Source organism: Choloepus didactylus, chromosome 7 (assembly GCF_015220235.1).
Source record: "Choloepus didactylus isolate mChoDid1 chromosome 7, mChoDid1.pri, whole genome shotgun sequence".
In the NCBI taxonomy this organism is placed as follows: domain Eukaryota; kingdom Metazoa; phylum Chordata; class Mammalia; order Pilosa; family Megalonychidae; genus Choloepus; species Choloepus didactylus.
The window spans coordinates 135,390,902-135,402,272 of record NC_051313.1 but is presented as its reverse complement, the minus strand read 5'-3'; the positions used below and the strand labels follow the sequence as shown (position 1 = coordinate 135,402,272).

The following is an 11,371-nucleotide window of genomic DNA, read 5'->3' as shown; positions in this document are numbered from 1 at the left end:
AACAAAGCTACTAGAGCTAATAAACAGATTCAGCAAAGTAGCAGTCTGCTTTATGTATTAATATCCAGAATATATAAAGAGTTTCTACAACTCAACAACAAAGAGACACATGACCCAATTAAAAAAATGGGAAAAAGACCAAAATAGACATTTCTCCAGAGATGATATACAAATGGCCAAAAAGCACATGAAAAGATGCACAAAGTCATCAGCCATCAGGAAAATGCAAATCAAAACCACAATGAAATACCATTTCACACCCACAAGAATGGCTACTATTAAAAACATACACACACACACACACACACACACACACAAATATCAAGTGTTGGAAAGGATGTGGAGAAATAGGAATACCCATTCACTGCTGGTGGGAATGTGAAATGGTACAACTGCTGTGGAAGACTGTTTGGCAGTTCCTCAGGAAGCTAAGTGTAGAATTACCATATGACCTGTTTATCCTGCTACTAGGTATATAACCAGAAGAAATGAAAGCAGGGACTCGAACAGATATTTGCATACCAATGTTCATAGTGACATTATTCACAATTGCCAAAAGATGGAAGCCACCCAGTGTCCATCAACCGATAAATGGATAAATAAAATGTGGTATATACATATGGTGGAATACTGTTCAGCTGTATAAAGGAATGAAGTTCTGATGCATGTGACAACATAGATGAACCTTGAGGAACTTATGTTGAGTGAAATAAGCCAGACACAAAAGGACAGATACTGTATGATCTCCCTTATATGAGATAAGAATATCCATATTCATAAAGTCAGAAATGAGAATACAGGATACCAAGGGCCAAACAGGAGTGGGGAATGGGGAGTTAATGTTTAATTGGTATGGAGTTTCTATTTGGGGTAATGGAAAATTTTGGTAATGGATGATGGGTAAAGAGGCAAAACTTTGTGTGTAATTAACACCACTGAATTCTTACATCTGAAAAGGGAAACAAAGGGAAATTTTAGATTGTATATGTTATCACACACACACAAACCTGTAGAATAGGGCAACACAATGAATGAACCCTAACGTAAAGCAGTGCACTAAAGTTAATAGCATAATTACAATAATATTGTTTAATGAATTGTAACAAAGGTACCACACTAATGCAGTGGAAAAGGGCTATATGGGAACTTTGTACTTTTGGCATGATGTTTCTGTAAACCTACAACTGCTCTAATGAAAACAAAAATTTTTAAAAAGAATTATTTTTGCTGTTGCTTTTGAGGTCCTGGTGATTTGGTACTATCCAAATAGTCCTAACCTATAAGATGTTTACACTAGCTCAAAACATTATACTCATAAAGAATGGCCACTTCACCTGAAATTTCCACCTACTTAGTTAAGAAGCTGCAAAGCTCAGCAGGCGCAACCATGGTTGAGGCTAGTTTAGTTCAATAAGTACTGAAGTGTTTACCCCTGGCCTAAACGCTGATTTAGGATCAGGGCAACTGTTTATTTAGTGCACAGTGCTTGCAAGAAATGGGACTAATTTAAGTTGGACTGAGAAAAATCCCTTCACAAAAGGCTTTGGGTTACAACAGACTATAAAAATGCAGGCAAAATCATCAATGCCATGAATCTATCATGTTGACATGTTCTTATTAACAAAAATGTTTAACAGGAGTATCACCTGATCCTCTGACACTAATACGTAGAGCTGATTTTGTAGTTGTTTTAGAACGTGGGCAACACAGGCCTTTTTCAAGCAACCAAGTGGTATTTCCTGAGTGTCGACAGTGGAGGAGATTCGGATATTTAGAGACACTTTTACCTTTTAAATAATAAGCAGTTCAGCTGGTTTTCTTATTCAAATAACTCAGGATTGATGGTATCTCTGTCTAACATGCTATCAGAGGAGTTGCAAGTTAAGCTAAACTGATGCCCACCATAAAATCTTTTTTCACCTTTAAACCTCTATAAAGTCTCTTTTCTTTGTGCAACCCAACTAAAATAAATTAGCAACTTCTAAAAAGGGTACACAGAGCAGCAACTAATGATTGTGCCTTCACAACTCTTTTTTTCACAGCTGCTACCTTATTTAAAAGCAGGTATTAGAGTCAGAATTGAGTTCAAACTGTGGCCGGGCTGTCACAGTAAGGAAATGCAACCTTGAGGAAGTCATTTAAACTCTCTGGGTCTCAGCCTTCCCATCTCTAAAATGGGATTAAATATAAAGTACCTCCTGGAAAGTTGCAAGGATTAAAGGAGCTAATGTTTGCAAATTAGCACAAGGAGTAAGCATTCAAGAAATGGTGGCTTTAATTATTATTTAATAACTGCCCCAACTTCTGTAAGATTGTTAGGCAATTATATTTATCCTTATTGGATAGGCAGGAATAAGTGACTTATCCAGGGTTAAACAATTCAATAGTTGCAGCACCAGGATTTCTGATTCCTGGCCCCAGGATCCAGGTCACATCCCATTAACCCTGATCAGCCTTATAAACTTTTATGGAATGGTCTGCCGCATCCAGCACAAGAAGAGAATTCTCCTTGGTGTAGGTCAGTGCCACAGGATGGGAAAGACCTTGAGTGACAATGGGCTTCAGCACTGGAAACTCCTCAGGTTTTCCCAAGCACAGGACAGCTTGACTAGAGGTATCAGTTACGATCACATTCCCCTGGTGATCAAAGGTCACAGCGGAGGCAGACATTTTGGAGGGGAAGAGGAGGCTCAGCCCAAAGGTATCCACCTGGCCGATGAGTTGCATACTTGCGTTAAACACCCTCACTCTGGTGCTGCAGGCCCGGGTCCCCGGAGCCAGGGGGTTCTCCACAACCGCAATGTTTCCGGTGAGCCAAGACACCGCCACCCCTCGGGGACTGCACAGGTGAGCTTGCAACCTTTCAGTTCTCCGGAGGACCCCTTCCGGAAAGTCGATTTCCAGAAGATGCAAGGACCCTGCCTCCGCATCAGTCACAATGACCCCATTTTGAGGGGTGGACTCCACCCCCCAAGGTAAGGAGAACTGGCCCCCAATGACGAGCTTGATCTGGCCAAAAAGATCGAACACTTTGATGGAGCGGTCGCCGGCGTCGGTGACAACCACGTGGCAGTCGCTGGTGACGGTGACATCGAGTGGGTACTTAATGTCTTGGGCACCCTCCCCTTTCTCTCCAAACTGATGGGCACATCCTCCCCCGGAGTCAAAGACCTTGACCCGCCTCCTGCCGTCGTGCACCACCACGATCCGCCCCGTCTTAGGACACAGAGCCAGCCCGGTGGGGTTGACCAGGGTTCCCCAGCCGCCGAAGGCGTGGTGGCAGGAGAGGGTTCCCAGGGAACAAGGGGCGGCGCTGTGGGCCGCCGCGGACGGGCGAAGCGCGGGGCCCAGGAGCTCCAGGAGGTGCAGCACGGGCAGGCAGTCGCTGGTGTCGCAGCCCCGGCAGGCTCTCCGGCAGAAGGGGCACTCGAGGGCCAGCGTCCGCGGGTGCGCCAGGGTGGCCACGCAGGCTAAGCAGACCACGTGGCCACAGGGCAGGTTGCGCGGGCGCCGCTGCTGGCGGTGGCCGAACCTCTCCAAGCACACCTTGCACTCGAGCAGGCTGGTCTCGGCCGCGCGCGCGAATTCCTCCAGCGCCGGCTCGCTCTCCGAGGCCTCGGCCTCCATGGCTCATCCCTGGGCTCCCCGCGCCGCCCACGCAGCCGGACGCTGCCCCCACGCCGCCCTCGGTCACGGTCACGGCCAGAGGCGGGGCGACGGCCCTGACGTCTAGCGCGGCGGGCCGCTGGGCGACCTGCTGCCCCCTGGTGGGCGCGCACGGCAGTTGATTCCGGAGCCAGCCAGTCGGACGTTAACAAGACATAGCCACACGCCTGCTGTAATTTTCACAACATTCAGGTATGGGTTATCTCTATTCTACAGATGAGGAAACAGGCCTATTGAGAACAAGTAGGTTGGTCTCTATAGCTCAGCCGGTAAGTGGCAAAGCAAGAACTGGTACCCAATCTTCCAAACCTGGGGCCCAACAATCTTTGCAATCTGCAGCACTGGGTGCTGGGTGTAAGGGCTGATGGGGCATAAAACGTGGTCTCAATTCCTGATGCTTATGAGCTGACTGAGACAACACAAAACACATGAGTGAAGTTAAACTCCAAGGGGAGCAAGGCAGGTATGCATAGTTCTTTTGTGTTTCTTAATCACACTCCTAGTAAAGTAGATGCTTAATAAATACTTACAAAATAAATTCATGTATGGAAGAAGGAATGTTATAGGGCAATACAAGAAATCCACCAGGTGAATGAGTGTCAGATGGGGGAACTATGACTAGAACTATCTCCAAGAGGAAATAAGAAAGCTGTTAGCTAATTACTATGGAACTTACTCCATGCCTGCCTTTTTTTTTAAAGTGATTTACATAGATTCCCTTATTTAAACCTCATAATAATCCTTTAAGGATACTATTATTTTCATCACCCCTGGAAACCTTCAGAGCAGTTAAGAAACTCAGCTAGGGTCACAGGACCAGGTAGTGGCTGGGCTGGGATTTGAAGCCAGGCAATTTGACAGCAGAACCCACAGACTTAACTACTACACTATCCCTTGGCTGCATGTGGGAACACCTGGGTCTCATTGCCAGCGGTTTAATAGGGCCAAGGTATGGACTAGGCTGCTGGGATTTGTAAAAGCTTCCCTGGTGATTATAACATGGAACCAAGTTTGAGAACCACTACACTATTATCATCCCTTCAAATGTCACCAGGTTCAATTATTCCAACCCTCAACCTAAAGCAAAGAGATTTTACCATATGTTCAAAAGTCTTAAAACAAGAGATGGCATAATCTCCCTCAGGAGTCCACTCTGGTACCAAAATCTCTCATTTTTAGGGTTCCTCCCCCCCTCACCCCAAATGTCAAACATAAACATCTTCCTTGGCAAAACTGCATGTCAGGTCATTTCTTTTCATTGGAGATCAGAATCAGGTTCACTCACCCTCTTATCTAGACTTCTGGGAAAACAGGGGATTTTATCCCCTGTTAAAATTCCTAGAGAGAGCTTTAATGTAAGACAAGAAAGAACGTTTCCTTATCAAGTGTTACATGGTTCCAAGATTGTGTACTGGGACACATAATAAACTTATAATTTTGGACTACAGTACAATTCCATTACAAATAAACAACCAGGTAAAACCCTATTATATAGAAACTTCATTCTGAAGTAATTTTTAAGTCATGAAATACATTAAGGATACCAAAACTGGAATGTTTTTATAGCTAAAAAATAAATAAAATCAATAAAAATGTGTAGGATACCACTAAAGAAAGATTTAACAGCAACAGAATAAAAAAACCCTGAAGACTGACCATGGGTCAGCTAAATGCTTTAGAAGCATTAGGAAACTTCATCCTCACAACCAATAAGGAAATTGTGGCCTGGGGACCTTAGCTGGCATTTAGTACATTCACAGCGTTGTACAACCATCACCTCTACCTAATTCCAAAATATTTTCCTCCCCAAAAAGGAAACCCTGTAGCTCTCAAGTTTCTTGAAGAGGATTTACAGTAAGCATAGACACAACATGATTTTCTCCTTTAACAGACATTCCAGTTATATTCTGGAGAACAGATTTATGGAGAGCCGAAGTGTTTGTGTGGGGAGACTATAGCTTAACCTTTCACTTTTACCAGTCTTGACCCTGAGATCTGATGTCTGGTTGCTTCAGGCTATTTTAATTTATTGATTAAATTTTCTGTTAAATAATTAGGGACAATAATTATTAGTCTTATGTTTTCTAAATTTTTATTCTGTTCACATATATGCAATCTAAAATTTCTCCTTTTAATCACATTTACATATTAATTTGGTGGTGTTAATTACATTCACAATATTGTGCTGCCATCACACCATCCATTATCAAAACTTTTCAATCACCACAAACAGAAACTCTTTACCAATTAAGCATTAACTCTCCATTCCCTACCCCCATTTTGGCCCCTGGTAACCTTGTTTCTAACTCTATGAATCTGCTTTTTCTATTTATTTCATATCAGTGAGATCATACAGCATTTGTCTTTTTGTGTCTGACATTTCACTCAACATGATGTCTTCAAGGCTCATCCATGTTGTTGCATGTATCAGAACTTCATTCCTTTTTATGGCTGAATAATATTTCATTGTATGTGGATACCAAATTTTGCTTATCCATTCATTGGTTGATGGACATAGTTTGAATCCACCTCTAGGCAATTGTGAACAATGTTGCTATGAACATTGGTGTGAAAATATCTGCTTGAGTCCCTGCTTTCAATTCTTTGGGGTATATACCGAGATGTGAGTTTGCTGAGTCATATGGTATTTCTATACTTAACTTTCTGAGGGATTGTCAAACTGTCTTCCACAGCAGCTACACTGTTTTACATTCTCATCAGCAATGAATGAGTTTTCCTATTTTTCCACATCCTCCCCAATACTTGCTATTTTCTGTTTTTTTAAATATTAGTCATTCTCATGGGTGTAAAATGGTATTTCATTGTGATTTTGACTTGCATTTGATTTGGCTAATGACTTTGAGCATCTCTTCATGTGCTTATTGGCCTGTTGTATATTTTCCTTGGGGAAATATCTAATCAAGTTCTTTGCCCTTTTCTTTATTTTAACAGCACCATTTGTTGATGAGATTATTCTTTCCCCATTGAGTGGACTTGGCAGCCTTGTCAAAAATCAATTGGTCACAAAGATAAACCAGAATCTAATGTATTTGGTTACCCAAAAAGGAAGAGGTAAATGGGGTGGTAGGACATGAGACCTCCCTAAGAATACCTTATTGTCTAGTTTTGATTTTTGGACCATGTTCATGTTTTATATTTTTAAAATTCAACAAAGATGTAAAAAAAGAAGAAAAAGAAAGAAAGGACCCTAAAATTTATTACAAAGAGAAACAAATGAACCTAACTATATATGCCTCCATAGGAGATGACAGAGAGATAGATAGATAGATAGATAGATAGGTAGATAGATAGATAGAAAAAAATCAATTGGCCATAGATTGAGGATTTATTTCTCAACTCTCAATTCAGTTCCATTGGTCTGTATGTCTGTCCTTGTCCCAGCACCATGCTGTTTTGATTACTGTGGCTTTGTATAAGTTTTAAGATTGGGAAGTGTGAGTCCTTCAATTTTGCTCTTCTTTTTCAAGATGTTTTTGGTTATTCGGAACCCCTTACCCTTCCATATGAATTTAATGATTGTCTTTTCCATTTCTACAAAGAGGGCTGTTGAAATTTTGGTTAGGACTGCCTTGAATCTGTAAATCGCCTTGGGTAGAAATGACCCATCTTAACAATAGTCTTCCATTCCATGAACATGGACTGTCCTTCCATTTATCTAAGTCTTTAATTTCTTTTTGCAATGGTTTCTTGTTTTCTGTGTCCAGGTCTTTTTCATCCTGGGTTAATTTTTTTCCTACATATTTGATTTTTTAGTTACTATTGTAAATGGCTATTTTTTCTTGATTTCCCATTCAGATTTTCATTACTAGATTATATGTACCCCATCACTTTGTTGAACTTGTTTATTAGCTCTAATAGCTTCGTTGTTGATTTTTCAGGTTTTTGTGTGTATAGGATCATGTCCTCTGCAAATAAGGGAAGTTTTACTTCTTCCTTTCCAGTTTGTATGTTGTTTTTTTTCCTTGCCTAATTGCTTTGGCTGGAACTTCCAGTATAAAGTTTAACAACGGTGACAGCATCCTTTTCTTGTTCCTGATTTTAGAGAGAAAGCTTTCATTCTTTCACTATTGAGGATGATAGTAGTGGTGGGTTTTTCATATATGTCCTTCATCAGTTGAGGATGTTTCCTTTTATTTCTATTTTGTAAGTGTTTTTATCCAGAAGGGGTGCTCGATTTTATCACATGCATTTTCTGCATCAATTGAGATGACCATTGTTCTTTTCCTTCATTCTTATGATTACATTATTTGATTTTTTAATGTCAAACCACCTTTGCATAACTGGAATAAATCCCACTTGATGATGGTGTATAAGTGTTTAAAAATGCTGTCAGATCCTGTTTGCTAGTATTTTTTTGAAGATTTTACATCTGTTTTCATAAGGGACATTGTCTGCAATTTTCTTTTCTTGTGGTATCATTGTCTGGCTTTGATATTAGGGTGTTGCTGGCACCATAGGATGCATTAGGAAGTGTTTCTTCCTCTTCAATTTTTTGGGAGAGTTTAGGCAGGATTGGTGTTAATTCTTCTTTGAATGTTTGGTAAAATTCACCAGTGAAGCCTTCTGGTCCTGGGCTTTTCTTTTTTGGAAGTGTTTGATTATTGTTTCAGTCTTTTTACTTCTTATTGATCTGCTGAAATCTTCTGTTTCTTTCTGAGTCAGTGTAGGCAGGACAATCATTTTTATGGTGAAAATAATAAAAAAATTTTAAAAATAGCCAAGTGCTTTACTATGTTCAGGCATCACACGAAACATTCTACATTATTTCATTTAAAATGCTCAACCAGTCTGCAATGCCTTAAGGTCAAACCTCAGCATACTTATCACAGTCTCTTTCCAAGGGGACCCTGCCATAGCTTCCTGCTGATGGAGGATTGTGGCCGTGCTGGGAGCCCATCAGCTGCCTCCCTGGTTACAGCCATATGACTAGGCAGACCACCCAAACAAGGGCAGCCAGTGGCCAATGGGGTGGGGGTGGGGATCTGTCATGCAGGCCCCACCCAAGCAGGAGTCATGAAGCTTTTGCAGGAATTTAAATAAGAGGTTATAGGAGTAAGTTAATCATCTGGAAGAGGGAGCAGCGAGTGAAAGATAAGGAGAAGGCGATACACAGAAGCTACAAGGAAGCAGAAGCTATGAGTAGGTGCCACGGAGAGAAGAAATACAGAGATGGGGGTGGGGTGGGAGGTGGGTGGGGAGTGGGAGGTTGTCAGTTGGTGTGGTCACAGCTGTCCAAGCAGAAGCAGAGAGGAGCTGAGTTACTCACATGATTGTAGGAGCTGCCAAGTCCAAAATCTGTAGGGCAGACTGGCAGGTCAGAAATTCAGACAGGATTTGATTCTGTGGCCTTGAGGCAGAATTTCTTTTTCTCTGGGAAACATCAGTCTTTTCTCTTAAGGCCTTCAACTGACTGGATGAGGCCTAATTATTTAATTGAATGAGTCCCACTCATATTTTTGAGAATCATCTCTTTTACTTAATATCAACTGGTTACAGATGTTATCCACATCTACGAAATATCTTCACAGCAACACCTGCAATAGCATTTGATTAAATAACTAGGTACTAGAGGCTGGCCAAGCTGCCATGCAAGACTAAGCATCACACACCCCCAAATTCCTTCCTGCTACCCTCTGTAATCAAGCCCTTACCCTCTGCTCTTTAAAAACTTTTATTAACATTTTTATTATGGAAAATGCCAAACATGTATCAATGTAGATAGAATAGTATAATGAAACCATGTACCTATCATCTGGCTCCCCAAATTGTCAACATTTGGCCAATCTTGTTTCATGGGCACTCCAGCCCACTCTATTCTGGATTATTTTAAAGCAACTCCCAGACATTTTATCTTTTTATCCTTAAAGCTTTCTGTGTGAATCTCCAACAGATAAGGCTCTGTTAAAATAATTGCAATTTTATTATCACACCAAACAAAATTAGCAGTTAATTCCTGACTATCCTTAGTAAATTCAATTAGCCAAGAAATGCCTTTTTATAGTGGTTTGTTCAACTCAGAAACCAAACCAGGTCAACACATTGCATTTGGTTAATAGGTTGCTTAGTTTTTTATTTCTCTCTCTCTCTTTTTTTTTAAATTTCAAAATTCTAAAATTTGAAATAACTTCAAATTTAGTTGCAGTTACAAGAATACAAACCCCATACAGAGAACTCCAACATACCAGTATCCCCCCAGAAACCCAGAGCCATCAATTTCAACATTTTGCCACATTTGCCATGACTTGCTATCTACCCATCAGTCTGTCAATCCATCTATCTTATCTGTTCTGTCTGCCTATTTACTTATCAATCCATTTTCTGAACACTTGAATATAGGCTGCAAGTGCTCCTTGAACACTTAATACTTCCTTGTACATTTCCTAAGAACAAGGATATTCACTTATATATCCACCTTAAGTACAGTCTAATGTCTCTTTTCTTTCAGTTCTCGATACACCCTCTGCCCTTTTTCTTTTTCTTTTTCAACAACTGGCAATCGATTTGTTAAAGGTATTGGGTCATTTGTTGTGTAGAATTTCCCATTCTGGATTTAACAATTGCATTTCTCTGATTTCATTTAATATTTTCTTTCCCCTTTATTTCATGTAAACTGATAGTAAACTAATATTTAGATCAGACCAGTGCTGTCTAGTAGATAAAAAATGCAAACCGTGTATGAAATATTAAATTTTCTGGTAGCTGCAGAGAAATAGGAATCCTCGTGCATTGTTGGTAAGAATGTAAAATGGTATAGCTGCTGTAGAAATCAGTTTGGTGGCTCCTCAGAAAGTTAAGTATAGAATTACCATAAGACCCGGCCAGCCCACTTCTTGGTATATACCCAAAAGAACTGAAAGCAGGGATTCAAACAGATATTAGTATGCTAATGTACATAGCAGCTTTATTCACAATAGCCAAAAGGTGGAAGCAATCCAAGTGTCCAGCAATGAATGAATGGATAAAAAAAAAAGTTATATGTACACACAATGGAATATTATTCAGCTGTAAGAGGAATGAAATTTTGATATACGCTATAACATGGATGCAACTTGGAGACATCATGTTGATATCTTCAAGACACAAAAGGACAAATATTGTATGATTTCACTTATATGAAATAACTAAAATATGCTAATTCATAAGAGACAAAGTAGATTACAGGGTGCCAGGAGCAGGGGTGGGAGTTATTGCTTAAGTGGTACAGAGTTTCTGTTTGAGGTTACAGAAAAGTTTTGGTAATGGATGGTCATGCTGGTAGCACAATCCTGTGAATGTAATTAACACCACTGAATTTTATAGTTGAAAGTGGTTAAAATGATAAACGTTATGTTGTATTATAACTTAGTGAAACTAAAGGGGTCAATGATGGTGGATTAATGTACAAATAAAAGAATGTTTTTAAAAAGGAGAACAAATGAATGTCAGCATTGCAAGGTGTTGAAAATTGGATGGTACAAGGGAAAAAAATACAATCAATGCAAATTAGAGTCTATAGTTAATGGTGATATTGTAAGATGCTTCCAATAATTGTAACAAAAAGCAATATACCAAAGATAAATGTCTATAAGGGGGGAGTTATAAGGAAATGATATGGGATTCTTGGTGGTGGTGGTGATGTTGTCTGACCTTTTCATTGTATTTTATTTTTTGTTTGTTTTTCTTCTATCTTTTATATTTTTATTCT

General features: G+C 40.1%; 1 protein-coding gene across 1 annotated transcript; it reads right to left on the bottom strand.

The window, feature by feature from the left end:
- Window positions 1-719: 719 nt before the first annotated feature.
- On the bottom strand, window positions 720-3,643 carry NHLRC1 (NHL repeat containing E3 ubiquitin protein ligase 1). Its single transcript, XM_037843840.1, has one exon. It carries the CDS (start codon window positions 3,625-3,627, stop codon window positions 2,440-2,442), a length of 1,188 nt encoding a protein of 395 aa, XP_037699768.1. The 5' UTR covers window positions 3,628-3,643; the 3' UTR covers window positions 720-2,439.
- Between the last annotated feature and the right edge of the window lie 7,728 nt (window positions 3,644-11,371).

Bases quoted from the DNA above. Each gene is read 5' to 3' on its own strand.
- NHLRC1 (XM_037843840.1), bottom strand. From the start codon at position 3,627: ATGGAGGCCGAGGCCTCGGAGAGCGAGCCGGCGCTGGAGGAATTCGCG.